The sequence below is a fragment of the Vombatus ursinus genome, unplaced genomic scaffold (assembly GCF_900497805.2).
Source record: "Vombatus ursinus unplaced genomic scaffold, bare-nosed wombat genome assembly UNPS02014782.1, whole genome shotgun sequence".
NCBI lineage: Eukaryota > Metazoa > Chordata > Mammalia > Diprotodontia > Vombatidae > Vombatus > Vombatus ursinus.
Window position 1 is genome coordinate 1150810 of NW_020954560.1, and position 19623 is coordinate 1170432.

A 19623-nucleotide genomic window follows, 5' to 3' on the forward strand; every position below is an offset into this window, starting at 1 on the left:
TTCTTTTCTTTTCTTTTCTTTTCTTTTCTTTTCTTTTCTTTTCTTTTTTTGGTGAGGCAATCGGTGTTAAGTGACTTGCCCAGGGTCACAGAGCTAGTAAGTTCAAGTGTCTGGTCTGAGTCTATCATACTTTTAATCTTGTTATTAGGAAACACATGCAGGACCAGGGGTTTTTCTCTCTGATTTATGAACTGCATTGCTTCCTCTGTGTTTTTCACAGGCACCGTTGCAAGCACTGAACCAAAGATCTCTTCTTGTGTCACCTTGGAGTTGGGATTGACGTTGCTAAGAATAGTTGGGGGACTATGTACTGTGTCTCCCCTCCAAAAGCTTTCTTTTGTTCTTCAAGTAAATTTGTTACCTTTTTAAAGTGAGGAAGGTTGATCATCCTTTCGTAATCAGGAGACTTTTTTATTTCTTCATCATAGAATTTCTTCACATTTTCCTTAATCTTGTCCACAATCTGACTCTGGAGGGATGGCCCCCAGAGAATGTGGTCTGAAGCAATGACCACAATTCACAGACTTCCCCCAGGTGACATGTCTGTGAACAATATCAAGATGTAACATGGACCCTTCCCTCTAAGCTCCAGACTCGCCAGGGTCTGGTGGTTGGTGGCAGCTTCCATGGCAATCTTCTTGACTCTGGCACTTCCAGGAGAGAGATAAGGTCAAATCTTTTTTCAGAAGTTCTCTGGTTTCCTCAATGTCACCATTAATAACAGAGTATGACTCCTTGTCTAAACACTTAACTGTGGCCAAGAGTGTGGCTGTCCTTTCATTTCATTTTGCTGGCTTGACTAAGATAGCATTTCCTGCTGCCATGGCCCCTAAGAATGGTTGGGTATTTGGGATAAATGGGAAACTCCAAGCCCTAATAAGTAAGAGCACTCCAAAAGGCTCTGAGTAGATATGAGCCTCCTCCATCATTATCAGGAGATTCTTCTTAGCTGGCTCTGAGACAAGTCACCCAGGAAGTGTCTGCGAGTACATGGTCAAATTCTTTGAGAATACTAAGGACTTCTTGACTATACTGAATTTCCTCTTGTGCAGGTCCTGGGCCAGTGCCACCAGGATTTCCTTCTGGCCCTCCTGCCCATCCTCTGTAGGGCCTGTGGTTGCTGGGGGCAGAAGGGAGGTGACCATGAGCAGCCTCTCTGGAAGGGGGTCCAGCCTGCCACACCAGCTGCTCCAGGGAGTTGCCCAGCACTGCAGGAGACCAGAGCTGCACTTTGGTTGCCTCAAGAGGCCAGTGTTAGGGCTAGGCCCGGGATTGGGCCCCCTCTGACCCCTCCCCTCATCCTTACCCCTCATTCAGCAGCCAGGAAAATATTTGAAGTTGTATTTCGAATAACCAGGGCCTCTTTGTTGCCTTTCACAGATCAAAGGTTGATTGAGGATTCCAGAATTCCATTTTGAACAAGATACACAATCTGTTCAATTGTTCCCCAGCTTGCATAGTTTGTGATAGCTCATACAGCTTTTCTTTGGGACTTCAAGTCTTCCTTTGACAGAATTCTAACCAAGTTAGTCCATGATTCCTAATTTGCTTTATTTAGTCTTGATGGCGGGCTGTGATGCTTGACCTCTTTTGCGTGGTTGACCACACGACCTCTTTCTGGATATTGGTTTGGGAGTGTGCAAGCCGGCTAGGAAAAACAGCAAGAAGTCCTGAGTCTATTATAATCGGAATTTCTTTTGTAATTTTTTAAATCTTAAACTTAAATATAAAATGAGAAAAGAAAAAAAAACTGCCATGTACACAGAAGACCATCAGAGAGGATTTAATATAAAACAATAATTTTGCATTTCAAGAAAACCTATGTAATAAATACCATACATTGTTTTCAAAGCTGCTCAGCTTTGCTTTCTTATTGGTTTTCTTTGTTCTGTGCTGTGCACTTTTTACTTTGTTTTAAAATTATATTTATTATATTTTTATTATAATCTTAATTTGTTCATCTGTCCTAGTGATGATGTTTCCTATAGTCCTTAAGTTAGGCCAGCTAGGTGTCAGAGTGAATAGAGTGCCTGGTCTGGAGTCAGGAATGATCTTCCTGAGTTCAAATCTGTCCTCAGACATTTACTAGCTGTGTGACCTTGGGCAAGTCACTTAACCCTATTTGCCTCAGTTCCCTCATCTGTCAAATGATCTGGAGAAGGAAATGGCAAACCACTTCAATATTCATTAAGAAAACACCAAATTGGGTCATGGAGTCGGACACAACTGAAATGACTGAACAGCATAACCCTTAAGAAAGGAGTTTTTATTGGCAATTCCACTGATTCTTGAAGTTTCCCTAGCTGAGACAGCTCCGGTTGTTTCTGGGCATACTTGCTCAGTAAATCCTTGTTTTGTTAAAGGGATGACATACTTAATATTGTTGATTGATACTTATTTGATCAATACTTGTTGATTGATGGATGAGGATCGATTGTGAATAGAACAATAACCCAATGTGCCTCCCTGGGCTCTCCACTGAGATGCCAGGTTCTGACTGTACCTTGCTCAGGAACAGAGGAAGGACCTTTTCAGTTGATGGCACAAGATTATTTCTGTTCTTGGCTACCAGTACATCTCCACTGAGCTACACAGGCATCATTTCTGTCTCCATCTTCTAAACTATACCTGAATCTTAAGGCAGATTCATTGTATTATTTCATGCTTAGAAAAGCAATATTGAAATCCATTCGAAGGGATTTGAGTTGCTGTGAAGGTTATTGCAACATTTTTCAGGATAATGCCAGTCTGAGTCTCTGGGCTATGTGGCCACAGTGTGGATTCTCAGAAGCTTGGGAGAGGGGAGAATGTGTCTCTCTTTCTGGATAAGCAAATAATTAATTTAGACCAAAGGCAGTAGTGTTCTGCATTTCTTCTTGGGTGGTGAAACAATGATTCCAACATTATAATAATAGCTTGCATTTTTCTAGGACTTCAAAGTTTGAAAAGCACTTTCCCTATGTTACCTCATCTGATCCTCACAATAACCCTAGGAGACAGGGGCTATTATTATTCCCATTTTACAGATCAGGAAACTGAGGCAAACAAGTTAAAGTGACTTGCCCAGTGTCACACAACTAGGAAAGTGTCCGGGGCAGGATACAAAACCGGCTTGTCTTGTTTCCAAGTTCAGTACTCTATTCATTGTGCCATCTAGCTCAGGGAGAGCACTCCAGTTGATCTTGGATCAAGTGCTATTCCAACAGTGAATTTTATGTCTGGACAGAGGGGCAGAATTGGATATAGAAAAGTATATGTCCCATTTCCCTTCTTCATACCCTTGCCTAGGGTCCCCCCAACTCTGAAATGTATCCCTCACCTCCATCTCTTACAATCCCAAGCTTCTTTCAAAACTCAGTTCCAGTTCTAACCCACGACACAAGCATTTCTTGAATCTTCCAATTGCTGGTGACTCCTCTCCACTAGCATTCCCTTGTGTTTATTATAATTAATTAATTAACATTTTAATTTAAAATTAATTAAATTTTAGATTTTTAGATTTTTTTAGATTTTAGATTTAGATTTTTTAGATTTTAGATTTTAAATTTTTTAGATTAGATTTTAGATTTTTAGTTATAATTTAATTAATTTTAAATGAAAAATTTTTAAATAAAACATTTAATTAATTAATTAAAATAAACACAAGGGAATGCTAGTGGAGAGGAGTCACCAGCAATTTTTATATGCACATAGAATGCAAATTCCTTGAAGATAGAGACTTCACTTTGTATTCCTAGCATCCAGTGCCTGACACATAGTAGGCCCTTGGTTAATACTTGTTGGTTGATTGGAGTGTGAGCTAAGATGGTGGACAGGAGATTTCATTCCTCTCTAGGAGGACAAAACGGGGTTTGAAGCTGAACTATGTCAGGTCTAATATGGGAATTTTCTGCAAATGGGACATCAGAAATAATTAAGAGCAATGCAAAAAAACAAAATTTAAGTAACTACAAGGTCCTTCCAGCTGAGACGATTCAAATGAGGCAATCTAATTCTTATGCTCTTTCAAGTCCTATTACTGTTTGGGCCCTGCGATAAAATGTTCTTCCAGTTCTAAAATTCTCTAACCAAATTGAGTGCCAAGTGGGATTATTTCTAGCCAATCCATAGAGGAAGGCTGGGAGAGAAGTTTTAGCAAATTAAACTCATTTCCTCTAAATACCTTAAAAACTTGAAAGAATTTAAAAATCTTGATCAACCACCACCTTTATGTTACCTAGACCAATAGAGTCCTAGAATATTAGAACCAGAAAAGAGCTCGGTAATTAATCAGTCATGAAGTATTAATTAAGTACGTACTATGGGCCAGACACCATGTCAGATGCCAACGATAGAAAGACATAAATAAAACCGTCCCTGCTTTCAAGGACCTCTCATTCAAATGAAGGAAACAGCCTACATATATACCTAGGTACCTCAAAGATGGCCATTATGAAGTGGGACAGAGGGTCTGTGTGGAAAGAATTGGAGAGAAAAGGTCTGAATGTGGTCTTTGAACCCTCAGCAGCCCCAAATGAAACAAAGCTGTTTTTTTGTGCACACAGCTATTTATTAAAAGGGAACAGAAGAGCTCATGACCTATTCTTAGCCTGTTGGAAAACAGACTGTACTTTGCACTGGATGGATACATATCCTTCTGGCAAGAGTTGGGAGGCTACGTCGGAGTTACAAGGGTCAGAGTAAGTGAAACTAGAGAAGGAAGATCCCACAGAGCTGGGGCAAGCAGCCCATATGCTAAGAAAACTTGTTTTTCTCCCTACCCCTTCATCTCCCACCTCTTAAAGTCACAGAGATCCTCCATCATTTGGGGGTGGTGTCCCTCCTCCTGTTCCTGTCTTCAGTCTGCCCAAGGACAGGGAGGAGGGAGGGAAGGGGGGAACACATGAGCATTGAAAAGTTAACGCTTCAAAAATCAGTTGGCTCCATTGCTGATACATTGCTGATAAAAACTGGTGGGGAAGGGCCGAAGAGGGAAGAGTCTTTCCAGTTCCTCATGGGAGTTTTCCGTTGGGATAGAGATGAAAAAGGAAAATGCCTGTGGCTGGTGTGGGGACTTAGTCTTGCTTCTAGGGTCGGTATTTGCATACGAAGCGTCAGCGCTTGCTGCAATCATTTTTATTCCAGGTTAAGAAATCTGCAAAAATATAGAAACATGCCTTTTTTTCCTCTACTTTAAACCCACTGTTAAATCCCCGGTAAGGGCAACCAGCATCCCCTTGGTCTTTCTTTTTTAGTATGTTTTTTTTTTTTTTTAGTCAGTTAGAGAACTAGAGACAACTGATAGGGACAGTGATTCCTACCTCCGAAAGATGAACCCATATTTCATCAAGAGTAGAGAGAAAAATCTCAAAAATATCACTTCTGCTCTCTATGGATTACTGAGTGACCACAAAGCTCTGTCTCTTGTCCAACTCAGTGGAAGCATCTCACATTTTTTTGGGGAGCATACCACTGGTCCACAAGGAGAGATGCTGAGTTTGGGTCTCCAACTACATTTAAATACTGACTGAAATAAGCAGTCAATTAGACTTTAGCTTATGCTACTACTTCTCCCCTCTAACCAAAAAAAAAAAAAAGATGAGTTCTTTTGATGTCATTAATATAACCTAAGTTATTAAAAAAATCCCATAATACTGAAAGATGATCCACCTAGTAATTTTAGGTAGTGAGCTCAGTGATGTTTTAGTTTGGTGGGAAACAGAAGAAAAGGACTCTCAATTCCCTTCAAAGAAGTCTTTTCTGATCACTACGATGACTTGTGGATCCAGGGGACAGTGAAATAAGACTCTCCAGGTTTACAGAACATTTGTGGACCGTTAGCACCTTACCCATATCACCACTGTTCTGCTGTCTATACAGCCACCACCACTGGTAGGCAAAAACTTGAGGGTATGCACATGTTTTCCAATTTAAGGGAAGATGTGTGGAGGGTTGAAATCTTTTATGTTGATCCACAGGAAAGATTTAGGTGTTTAGTATTGTAGGAAAAGGAGGTCACAATAGTGTAGTGAGATAGACAGTCTTTTAGTAGTGGCAAAGAACTGGAAAGTAAGGGGATGCCCATCAATTGGGGAATGGTTGAACACATTTTGGGATATGGAAATAATGGAATACAATGATGTTGGACAGTTTCAGAGTAACCCAGGAAGACTTCTATGAAATGATGTAGGGTAAAGTGATCAGAACCAGGAGAATAATTTATAAAATAATAACAACACCATAAAGACAAATGATTTTGAAAGACTTAGGAATTCTGATCAATGCAATGACCAACCAGAATTCCAGAGGATTGGTGATGAAATATACTACCCTCCTTCGATAGAAAGGACAGAAAAGACTCAGAGCATAGAATGAAACATAGATTTATAAACATAGCCAAAGCAGGAATTTATTTTGCTTGACTACGCCCATCTGCTATAAAGGGTTTTTGTTTGTTTGTTTGGGGACTGGAAGGAGAGGGAGAGAAAATAAACACCTGTTAATTGAAAAAAAAATTAGTTAAAGTGAACTACCGCGCTTTAAAAAAGAGAAAGAACACTGTGCTTATCTCAGAAAATTCGTGTGTGAGTCCTGACTGTTTCTCACTTGCTGTGTGACCCCGAGAGAATCATTCATTTGCTTTATAGAGTTTTAATTTCCTTGTCCCTAAAATAATGGAGTTAGACGAAATAACTTCTTTAGGCTCCTTCCATCTCTGTGAGTTGATTCAATCTCTTCAATCAATGGGTGGAAATTAGAAGGCACAGATTTCAGCTCAATAAAAAAAGAATTAAAAAAAAACAGTTTTAGAAGGGTCCAACAATAAAACAGACCTCCTGAGGGGAGTAGTTAATCCCCCATTACTGAAGTTGTTCAAGTAGAAAGAAGTTAGATGAGTCTCTCAGGAATACTTTAGTTGAGATTCCTTTTGTGGGAAAGAGGTTGGACCTTCTAACTCTCTGATTCTCTGATTCTATTATAGCTAAAAATACTTAGAGACTCATGGGATACAATAGGAGCTAGACCTGTGATTTCAGAGGTATAAAAAAAATTCCCCTGGGAGTGACAAAACTCCTTCTGCTAATGCATAGAGGCAATTCCTTCCAATTTCTAGTTGACTTAGAGAGTTGCCTAAAGCAGAGGTGTCGAATATGGCCCATAAAACTTCCAAGGGCAGCTCAAAATAGATTGAAAAGTAATTAAGAAATATTAACAAAATAAAAATGCAATAGGAACATAGACAATATTTTATTTTAAATACATGATTAATGTGTTGCTGCAGGGATAATTATGGATGGATTAGTGGCCCTTGTTTCTCTTTGACTTTGACACTGTAGGACTGAGAGCTGAGAGGTGGTGATTCACCAGGTTACACAGGCGGTAGGTATATGCCAGAAGCAAAACTTGGCTATTCATGACTTTGAGGCCAGATGTCTACCCACTACACCATCTAAACCTCACTGAGTTTAAGAGAGGAAGCATGATATAGTAGAAAAGAGTTATCTTCAAAGCCAGAAAGACCTGGGTTCAAGTTTTACCTCTGATCTATACAGACTGTGACCTGAGATAAATCATTGAACCTCTTCAAGCAACCTCTTAGACTTTGAAGTTGCAGAGAAGTAACTCAACTGCATTGATAAGGGGGAGTTCTCTATACTAACGGCATCATAGGTTCAGTCTCTAACTCTGTTTAGGGAGATGGGGTGGGAACAATGGAATCTCAGTGTTGTTGATATCAGAGGACTGATGCGTGGGTGTGTGTTAGAGACTGTGTGTTTGTGTGCGCCCAACTGCAAGGGTTTTGGAATACTTCCCACTGTTCATTTTTAGTGAGGAAAGTACTTTTAGTTTTGTCGTTCAATCACTTCAGTCATGTCTGACTCTTCCTGACCCCATTTCAGGTTTTTTTGGCAGAGATACTGGAGTGGTTTGCCATTTCCTTCTCCATCTCATTTTATAGATGAGGAAACTGAGGCAAACAGGGTTAAGCGACCTGCCCAGGGTCATATAGCTAGTAAATGTCTAAGGCCAGATTTGAACTCATGAGGATGAGTCTTTCTGATTCCAAGTTTAGCAGTCTATCTATATCGCCTAGCTGCCCCAAAGGAAGAACTAACATCTGGATGATGTATCCATACTTACTACTGTGATAAGCCATTTCCCCACAGGCCTTATTTCCCTGGTAAGACTTATTAGACCAGGCTCTGAAGAGAAACAAACTTCCATCAATCCATTTCCAATTGCTCTGCAGACAACAAGTACAAAGAAAGAAACATTCACATGAGAATACTCTCCTCCCTCTGTCTTCAGACATCTTGTCCTTCTCTCCCATCTCAGAATGAAGTGATTTGCATCTTTGCCAAGACTCATCCTTCCATCTGTGTCCTTAAGCCGCATCCTTGCCTGCCTCCTCAGGGACCTTACTCTATAAATCAATACCCTTCTTGCATTTTCATCCTCTTTCTTTCTTCTGATTCCTTCCACTATTCTCAGGTCTTCCCTAGGCAGCTAAAGGATGTGGTTTGCCATTCCCTTCTCCAGTTCATTTTACAGATGAGGAAACTGAGGCAAACAGGGCTAAGTGACTTGCCCACGGTCACATAGCTGGTAAGTGTCTGAGGCTGAATTTGAACTCAGGCCTTCCTGACTCCAAGAACAGTGCTGGTGGATAGTCTGCTGGGCTTGAGTCACCAAGACCTGGATTCAAATCTAGCCTGGTATACTTATTAGTTGAGTGACTCTGGGCAAGTGACTTAACCTTGTCTGCCTCAGTTTTCTCAACTATAAAACATGGATAATAATAGCTCCAGCCTGCCGGGGGTGTTGTGAGGAGAAATACAATAATATTTGTAAAGCATCCTCCCACCTTCATCTCCCAGATCTCAGTCCCGACCATTCACATCTGTAACCCGTGGTTCAAAGGCTACACGTCAACTTCTTCCCGGGGTCTCGCTCCCTTCAGGGACCTGAAGAGAGTCTAGATCTGGAAGCTAAAAGTCAGAAGACCAGGATCTCCTTTCTCTCAAACTCTTAGCAGCTCCAGCCCTCAGGCAAATGGGCAACATGGAGTAATCAATCTCCAGCAATGAAAAGAGTCTTATGCAAGTGACTACGAGTTACACATGCAATTTCTACGGTGGAGCATTGAACCAGGAGCATTGAATTTTCAAAGAAAAGCTGTGTTATTGACTACATCCCATCTGGAACTCAAGCATAAGCAGCATCTCGTAAGACTTTACCTAGCTCATCTCTCCCTCTTTTTTTCTTTTCTTGTCTTTTTAAAGAAGAGGCTGGATCGTATCTTTCTCCCCACTTCAATCGCAAGCAGCACCTCCTCTAAGAGGCTGTTAACCTTCCATCTACTCTGAATTAGGCTGTGAGCTCCTTAGGGGCAGGGGCTGTCTTTTGCCTCATTGTATGACCTGTTCTTAGCACAGTGCCTGGCACATAGGAGGCTCTCGATAAAGTATTAATTGATTGACTCCCTGTTGGAGCAGCTTGGTTGCACAGTGGATATAGCACGGGGCTTGAAATCAGGAACATCTGATTTTGAATCCTACACGATCAACCTGTGTCTCGTTGTTATGTGTTGTGGTGCTCTGATTTAGCCGTGCTGTTTCCCCCTACGAGAATGTAAGATCCTTGAAGGCAGACCCTTTTTGCTTTTTCTTTGTATACTTAGTCCTTAGTAGAGTTTCTAGGATATAGTAAGTCAATGAAAAAGGAGAGTGAAATCTTTATGTATGTCTGTGTAGGCAAGCTTTTGTGTGGATGTATGTGTCATGGAAACCTTGACCTTCAAGAAGTAATGAGGCCCTTAACTCAGAAGCATCATGTCTTGTCACCAACCCTCCTCTGAAGCACTGAATTGTGCTGGACTGTAGCAGAACCCTACCCCTGGGGCCAATTCAATTCAAACAATAAATAACTATTAAGTATCGGGACAGCTAGGTGGGACGGTGTATAGAGTGCAGGGCCTGGAGTCAAGAATATTCCTCTTCCTGAGTTCAAATCTGGCCCGAGCTGTGTGACTTGCCCAGGCAAGTCACTTAACCTGTTTGCCTCAGCTCCTCATCTGTCAAGAGCTGGAGAAGGAAATGGCAAACCATGCCAGGATCTTTGCCAATAAAACCCCAAACGGGGTCATGAAGAGTCGGACAGGACTGAGCACCAAGTAAGCACTTTTTAGGTACCAGACCCTGAGATAAACCCTGAGACTACAGAGACAAAACTAAAATAATCCCTGCACTCAAAGAGTTTACAGTCTACTTACAACCTACCGTTCTTGCCCAGAGTTTAATGAGCTCCTCATACGTGGACATTGGCAACCAACTCATTATACTCTATGTGAAATATTGCATTACTAGGAGTGTGCATGTTAAATTTTCAATGAACCTTTACACCCCAGAATCGGCAGATGGCTCAGGGATGGTTTTATTGTTTCTTTGATTGTCTACTCAAGAGTGCAGATTTAACTTAAAAGTACCTTGTGGGTGCTTTTATTTATTTATTTTTTTGACTTCTCAAGGGCTGATGGCTAATGTTTACCAAAATACCCCTGCAAACTTTCCAAGGTAAATGATGGTTATTCACCTTCTCATCGAGAAAGCAGGCCAATTCCCAGATGGAGGATTTAAGCTATTTCTAAAAAGGCAGTGAAAAATCACCTCCAAAGATTACGTTTTGGGCATAATTGAGACCAATCCAGATGGGCTGGTTTCGCTGATAGCTCCAGATGTACTTGGCTATGACTTTGGCTTCCTTTTTTGATCCAGCAGAGAGGCCAGGTGGGCCCCATTCCCAAAGGCCTGACACTCCAGCTGCATACAAGGGGAACTTCCGTCAGTCATCACTGTAATCCCAGGCTCCTAGCCAGGTTGCTGTGTCCCAGTAGTTTTAACTCATACATAAACCCTCAGTCAGGAAATTTAGGATTTACCAGAATCATTAGCAAAAAATGACTTTGCACCCGAGAGAAGATAAAGGTGCTACCTCAGGGAATGCTATCAGAGTGGACTTGGACCTACCAGGAGAATAGAACTCTTAACCATGGTTAAGAGTTACAATGTGGGCTGCCATATCTTCAGGTGCCTTTAAGAAATGTATATCTAGGACAAATATTTGTTCGCTATTCTGTTTTTCCTCAGTAGTGGTGGACTTTGAACTTGATATAGAGATCATTTCCCCAATTTAGCCACAGCTAGGGCTGATGTGTAATTTGTATCTGTGTTACTGCTTCAAAAACCCCTTTGGGCAATTAAACTCATATCCCCTATAATCCTGGGCATTTTTTGCCTTTATCCTAGATCTCACTCCTACAAAGCCGTGCTTTGTACAAATGGACAAAGCATGTCCATTGGAGCTCAGCCAACAGCTTTGTCTTGGCCAAGTCAGATAATTCTCATCACCAGGGAGCTGACCACTTGGCAATGAATACTTTTGGCCATAGTAATACATTACCATTTGCTAACATGTAGATAGTTGGTGTCTATGGTGGTGGAAGAAGTAGCCACACTAAAGATACAATGTTTTTTTTTTTGAAATCCTGAATAACAGATCTTTTATGAAATTCCATGTGCCCTAAGGACTATGCAGAATATAGAAAACAATTGATTTCTCTTCTTTGGGCACATGCACATATCCCAGTTGATCAGTTTGATTCATATCTGTGATTTCATTGTTGAAGAGCTGAAACTCCTTTTATTGATGTAATTCACCTATAGAACTCATAACTGCAGAGAGTTACCTAGGGGCACTAGAACACCCCCAAGGGGTGTGTGTGTGACTAGACCAAGGTCACACAGTCAGTCTGGGTTGGAGGGATGTCAACCCAGTAGGGATGGGAAAATTTTTTAAAATGAAATTCTGAAGACATGTAGAGAAACAATTCTGATGAAGGGGTGTTGTTTCAAGAGACTAGTGTGTATATACCAAGGGCAAGCTCAAGTTGAAAACTGTGGCATGGCCCAGTAAGAACAGTATGAGTAGTTAAAAAGACTCAAAATAACTTGAGGTGTTAAAGAGGTGTGAAAGATTAAAAACAAAAAAGGTCTTTTTAAAAATTATTTGGAAAAGGTGAAGTCTCAAAGAAAGGACAAGACCCCTATTTGGTGTAGATGGGATAATGATAATGGATGACAGAGATGCTTAATTATTATTTTGCTTTTGTTTTCTTTGCAAAGGTGAACTATTTTTAGACTGGAAAGGATAAAATAAGAAAATAGTAAGAGAACACCTGTCTGCCTTTTTGGGCAAGCTAGGTGGCGCTACAGTGGATGGAGCTCCAAGCCTGGGGTTAGGAAGGTCTGAGTTCAAATCCAGCCTCAGACACTTACTATGTGACCTTAGACAAGTCACTTAACTCTGCCTCAGTTTCCTCATCTGTAAAATGAGCTGGAGAAGAGAATGGCAAACCACTCCATTATCTTTGCCAAGAAAACTCCAAATGGGGTCATGAAGAGTCAGACAAGGCTGAAAATGACTGAACAACAACAACAAACTTAGCTGCCTTTAATGATTTCAAGTCAGGAGGCTCAGATGAATTATATCCCAAAGCATTGAAAGGCCTGATGTATGTGCTCTCTGAGCCACCGTGAACCAGCTGTGAAAAATCAAAGAATGGTGGAGACAGGCCTCTGAACTGGAGAATGCCAAACTTTGTCCTGATTAAAAAAAAATGGACTAGAAAGGAGTCTGTAAACTGTAAGCCGGTGAACTTGACTTCAATTCCTAGTGAAATTGTTAAAGATAAGAATAGTGAACATTGCAAGGAGCCAACATGGCTTCCTAAAGAACAGGTCTTATTGGACTAACCCCATTTTCTTTTTTAGAAGTGGGAGATCAAGAGAATACTGTGACACAATTTTCTTAGATTTTAGTAAAGCTTTTGGAAAAGTTGCACAGTTTTGTGTCCATGATGGAGAGAGATGGATTACGGTGGCAGTAGTAATACTATTGAGTCGATTCAAACTGGCTTAATGCCCTGGCCCAAAGAGTTTCAATGTCAGTTTTGGGCAATGTCTCCAGTAGAGTGTCTAAGGACCTAGACGTGGCCTTGCACTAATTAACATTTTTTATTAGCGACTTAAATAAAGGCTTAGGAGGCATGCTTATCAAGTTTGTAGATGACACAGAGCTGAAAGGAATAGTCAACAGGAATGATGACAAGTTCAAGACCCAAAAAAGACCGTGATAGGCTAAAACAGTGGGCTGATGAAATTTAATAGGAATAAATATGAAGTCTTAACCTTGAGCTGAAAAATCAACACTACAAATAAATAATAGAAGTCTGACTAGATAGCAAGTTTTCTGAAGAAGGGCTGGGAATTTTAGCCTGGTACAAGTTTAGTGTAAAGTAGCAATGTGATATGACAGGCAAAAAAGTTAATGTGAACTTTAGCTGTATCAGAAGGTGTAATTCCAGAACTAGGGAGGTAACAGACAATCTTACTATACCCTGCCTCATCAGACTACATCTGGAATATTGTGTTCAATTCTTGGTAATGCATTTTAAGAAGAACTATTGGTAAGCTAAAGACAGTCCAGAGGAAGGAGCACCAGGATGGTGAAGGACATTCAAGATCATGGCATATGAGAATGGCATATAAGAAAAAAATTGGGAATATTAAGCCTGAAGAGAAGACTTGGACAAAACTAAAAACAATGGAAACTGGGAATTACAATGCTGGAGATGTGGCCTTAGAGTGAGGAAAGACTCCTAACAACTAGAGCTATTCCAAAGTGGGATGGTCTGTCTTAGAAATCAGGGGATTTCTCTCATCACCAGACATTTTCAAGCAAAGGTTGGATGATGACTTGGGTATGTCGTAGTAGGGACGAGTATTTAGGTGATTGCGCTAAATCACCTCTGAACTCTCTTCCAGCTCTGATAGTTTGCGATCCTCACTTTCTTTTGCAAACACTGCCCTCTGACCACCTAACTATTGAAACACACATAATCAATGTTGCATTTTTTTCTCAAGGTCCTTTGAGGGGCCTGATGCTTGAGGCGAATTGACTGGAGCCGTCCCAAAGGGCGCTGGAGAAGCTGATGTTAATTGACACAAATTTCTTACCTCAGCATCAGACCAACTTTGATGTTTTCGAAAATATCTGTAACAATTGGATCTGTAGTAAAACCACCCTGTGCTGCAGCTGGGTCTCAAGATAATATCTTCACGTAAACAAAAGATTGTCATTAGTCATCCTGAAAGTAAGACATGGAGGCTGGGGTCTCTCATTTCTTCCTGATTATCCCCATCCCCATCCCTCTGGACAGCTCTAAATATTAAATATTCATAAATAAATATAAGGCAGCTCGGTGGTGCAGTGAATAGAGCGCTGGCCCTGGAGTCAGGAGGACCTGAGTTCAAATCTAGTCTCAAACATTTACTAGCTGTATGACTTGGGCAAGTCATTTCACCTGGTTTGCATCAGTTTCCCCATCTGTAAAATGAGCTGATGAAGGGCATGGCAAACCACTCCACTATCTTTGCCAAGAAAACCCCAAATGGGGTCATGGAAGATCAGACACGACTGAAATAACTCAACAACCACTATAAATATTAAATATACAAATGTATTAAATAAATATACATATCCGGCTTATTAAATAAAATACACAAATATTAAATAAAAATTGAAATGCAATCTACTTTTCTTTAACTTCTATTCATTGCTTTTGGCAAGTCACCCTGAGACCAATGCCAATTTAATTTATTATCTGGCATATCACACTATTTAATTATATATCAGTCATATCACACTATTGGCTCATATTAAGTTTGAAGCTTTTTTTTTTTTTAAGGCAATTGGGGTTAAGTGACTTGCCCATGGTCACACAGCTAGTGAGAAGTTTGAAACTTCTTAAAAGGCCCAGATCATTTTTGCATGAACTGTTTTTGAATGTGTGTTGAACTTTACATTTATCCCTATTACTTTTAGCCTAAAAATTGGACATATTTTATGTTGATTTTGATCAATGCAATTTCTTTTATAAGTTTAATTGATATACAACGAGTTTCTGACTAATGAGAATAATGATGGGAGTCTGAGGAAAACTGTGATTTTCTACAGACTCAGATGTCATTCTTGTTTGTTTCCACCAACAAAAAAATGAAAAAAAAATTCATTTTTGGGCCTTGGCTGTTTATAAGGGGAATTGGGGCATCCCAGATCCTGGAGCTCTCAGATTATCTGGCTAGAGACAAGGGGCCATAGAAGAGAAGCCCTCAGATTGTAACCAGGACCTTGACATCAGGAAAGGCATCTGACATGGGGCCTACATGGCCAATGGTGGAAATGATGAATTTAGCACAATTGCCGAAGAAAAGTGTCACAGAGATCATGGAAGGTCTCAAGCAGATTATGACTAGGTAGCAAAGGGGTGGCATAACATAGTAGAAAGAACACTGGATTTGGAGTCTGTGTCTTGGTTTAAGTAAGTCCTAACTCTGTTTTTACTTGGGTGACCTTTCACTTCCTTTCCACAAGTCTCAGTTTTTTAATATGTAAAATAGGAATAATACTTGTACCACTTATCTCACAGGGTTATTGAGAAGAAAGTATCTTATGAACACTAAATCATTATACAATGAAAATTATTAATTACAAAATCTAATTTTAGATTATGAAAAGATTTACAGGAAGTGATGCAATGTACAATCAGTAGAATCAGAACACACACACATTACAAAGGTAAAGGGATTTCAGACAGACTTGGGGGGAGTATCACAAAATAAAATAATTTTTTGTTATTTTGGTTTTATTTTATTAAAATGTCTAAGTTTCTACACATAATTCCCCCTTTTATTTTCAACATATGCTTTTGTTGATGGTTGTAAAGTTTATAATAAAATAATCTAACCATTTAGGATATGGTCCTTGGATATATTCATACAATTATGGTCTGTCAGATTCAGGAAGTAGTCCTTCCCCTACACTCATGTCAGTCTTTTTTTTTTTTTTTTTTTTTTGCAAGGCAATTAGGGTTCAATGACTTGCCCAGGGTCACACAGCTAGTAAGTGTCAAGTGTTTGGTCTGAGGCCAGATTTGAACCCAGGTCCTCCTGACTTCAGGGCCGGTGCTCTATCCACTGTGCCACCTAGCTGCCCCTAATTTCATGTCAGTCTTGACCTTCATCTTTGAGTCCCAACAATGGAGAGATGGTGATTGATAAGTTGAAGTCCTTCAGGTTACTAAATCTGGAGATGAGAAGGTAAAGGGGCTCTTAACACTAGAAGGACGAAGCTGCATCAATGGACACAATGAATTATTATTGTTTTATTTAATCCACAGGGTAAAGAAAACAGCTAGTTGGATGAAATTTTTTATTTCAAAGTAAAATTATATTTCTGTATCAATTGATGCATCTGATTCGCGCAGCATCAACAAGTTGTCAAGTATGAGTGGGGCATTTTTAGGGCTTTGAAGGAGTGTGTGAACCATTCATTTTTATAAAAGATGGCCTACAAATGAGTCTGAATTTCAACAAGAAGAAATTTGTTCAGGGTTGATGAATTTCTTTTGGTTTAACCCACTGAGGTGATTTGATGCTGAGACAGGCATTTATCACTGTCCTTAGAGACTATTAAAGGACTATTATAAAGAAACCATCGCTTCACAGTTAGTATGCATGGTACAATGATTCCAATGTTCCTTTGGAGTCTCAGGCGCCTGTGTGTGGCCCTCCACAGACAAAAAATTTAGGTGGGGTCATTCGTCTTGATGCTCCCTGATTCCCAAATAGGACGTACAGAAACTCCAACATGAACGTAGGATCACAGAGTTCAGAGTAGATCCTATATTTAATAAACTTAGGAGGTTAGGACAGTCTAATCAGAAAAGGAATGAATTCCCTAAGGTCAGAAGTGCCTTGCCAGATGTTTACTTGCAATCCACAGTGGGGCCAGGTTAAGGGCTCATGTCCTAATGCTGCGGAGGCTGGGCAAGGTGCTGATAACTTCTGAGCACGTATCGGGGGTATAATTGAACTGATAACAGTCTGATCCCTGGAGACGAGTCCTTTGGTATTTTTTTAGTCTTTTTCTTCTTTGTTTTACCCTTCTCTCTCTCCCCTTGTTTATGATATAAGAGTTTCCATCATGAACAGTGTGTGGGAGGTCTGAAATGCTAGTTCTTTGGTACCCTCATTTCTTCCTAGTCTACCCCCTCTTAGAGTGCTGCCCCAGTCATCCTGCATCCCTCCCAGAGTGTTAAGGGCCTGTTAGCTCCCGGAAATACCTGCTTATGGTTGGATATAGTGATGAAAGAACAAATGGGCTGCCAGGAGAGATGATCAGTCAATTCAATACAAATAGGTATCTATGAAAGAGTTATCTTTTGCTTACTGACCTTTGCCAGGCACCGGGGAGGCCAAGAAAGACAAAAGATAGCGCCTGTTCTCAAGGAGTTTCTGCCCCAGTAATCATGATCTATCCATTTGAAGCTTCTTTCTCATCTTTATAGTCCCACGGGGCAAAAATAGGAGTAAGAGGTAGAAGTAACAGAGAGGCAGATTCTAGACCAATTTTTAAAAATCTTGATAATTGAAAAAAAAATTTTGATAATTGGGTTGCCTTGGGACGCAGTGAGTTTCCTGTCACTGGAGGTCTTTAAACAGAGGCTGTATAACTCCTAGTTGGGCATATTGTGGACAAGGGCATTCCCACTCAGGAAAGGGTTGGACCTGCTTGTCTCTGAGCTGCTTTCCAACTCTGTGGTCTGGGATGTATCGGTCAAAATGTATGCTTCCTGAGAGCAGGGACTGCCTTTCTTTCTGCTTGTATTTGTTTTGTTAGTGCTTGGTACAGTGCCTGGCACATCAGAAGTGCTTAATAAATGCCTCTTGATCATGAGGCATATATATGCACACACACATACACACATATACACATACATATATGTATATGTATACATACATATATACATACGTAAGCATGTACATATAAACACATATACAGAGAGGTTCAAGTTTTGCCTCTGATGCATATCTACCATGTGACCTGGCCAAGTTTCTTAACTTTTCAGTGATCTAGGGAAATCTATGCCTTTAAGTTTCAGAGAAGGCATAGACTTACATTGTTGTTGTTCAGCAGAGATCAACCATATCACAGCGATGCTGTCCATGGGGTTTTCTTGGCAAAGATACTAGAGTGGTTTGCCATTTCCTTCTCCAGTGGGTTAAGTGACTTGCCCAGGATCACACAGCTAGTAAATCTCTGAGGCCAGATTTGAACTCAGGTTTTTCTGACTCCAGGCGCAGCGCTCTATCCACTGAGTCACCTAGCCACCCCAGATTTACATTAGTAGAGGCAATTTCTTTATGCAGACCTCTCCCCAAAATGATAAATTCCCAGGTCCAGTTTCTATTCAGTGTTTGGCTTTTAAAGCCTTTTAGAGACTAACTCCTTCCTACTTTTCTGGTGGTCTTATACTTTACTCCCCTTCATGTACAATGTGATCCAGACACACTAGCCTTCTTGAGGTTCCTTCCAACCCTCTTTCCCCACCTCTCTCTCTCTCTCTCTCTGTCTCTTTCTCCATGCCTTTCCACTGATTGTCCCTCATAGCTGGAATGCTTCCCCTACTTTCATATCCCTCCTGGTTTCCTTTAACATTAAGGTCAAATCTCACCTTCTGCAAGAGACCTTTCCTAGCCTTCTGCCTCCACCTCTTACACCTCACCTCTCCCCCTGAAGTGACTTCCCGTTGACTATCTTGTAACTTGTACATGCGTGTATCCATTTACATGGTGTCTCCATATTAGAATGTGAGTTTCTCGAAAGCAGACACTGTTTTTCCCTTTTTTGTATCCCCACTGCTTAGCACAGTGCCTCAAACAGTATAAGAGCTTAACCAATGCTTATTGACCAACTGAAAACTCCTATTAAACAAGTAATAATTAAACTACTCTATTAGTCTCTGTCTTCTTCAGCACTTTCGTGTTTTCATCTGTGCATTAAAAAATCATCCCATAAGGATTTTTTAAAGTGTAATTCCTATTTGGCCACCATCTCCTTCCTGCTCACAAGCAACTTATTTGTTCCTATTTCTGTGCCTTCACTTGGTCCTTTCTTTCTGGGCTCTGCTTTGTTCTGCAGAGTTTTAACACCTGGCTACCTCTCACCGTATTCACTGGCTTTTTATTTGCTTCCAATGGCTTTTCTTTGGTCTGGGTTTAGTGTTCCCCCCCACCCCCCGCCATACTTCAGGCTCTTTGAGGGTCACCTTTATCTTTGAAGCTGTCAATGGTGCAACTTACCTCCTAGGATGCCTGTGACTGAGGCCCAGCTCAGCAGCAGGACCAGCCAGTTTTTGGAAGCCATTCTCTTCTTCATCTCCCAGGTAGTCTCAATCACAGGCTCCTATTATGTCCTTGAAGCTTCTGAACAGCCCTAAGTCTGCAATGTAAGCATATTTGCTGAGATGGGAAGGAGCCAGTTTCTTTCAGGATTTTTCAGATCTCTAAAGGCAAGGAAGAATGTCATCTGCTTGTACCTGCTGAGCTAGAGAATCCCTTTCCTGAAGAATAGCAATTTCCCATTCAAAATTTCTTCATTTGTTCATCCACGCATTAATTTTTCATCCATTCAGCATACATTTCCATGCAAAGCAGCATGTTAGCTACTGAAGGGGACAGGTGC

General features: G+C 40.6%; 1 protein-coding gene and 1 pseudogene across 1 annotated transcript; both read right to left on the reverse strand.

The window, feature by feature from the left end:
• Nucleotides 1–1313, reverse strand: part of LOC114046404 — a 4815-nt pseudogene extending 3502 nt beyond the window's left edge.
• Nucleotides 1314–5066: 3753 nt separating this feature from the next.
• On the reverse strand, nt 5067–19305 carry REG4 (regenerating family member 4). Its single transcript, XM_027866687.1, is given in 7 exon segments — nt 5067–5134; nt 8122–8222; nt 9311–9315; nt 10660–10749; nt 10752–10799; nt 14055–14152; nt 19242–19305. Coding segments are annotated over 7 exon segments (474 nt in total).
• Nucleotides 19306–19623: the final 318 nt, after the last annotated feature.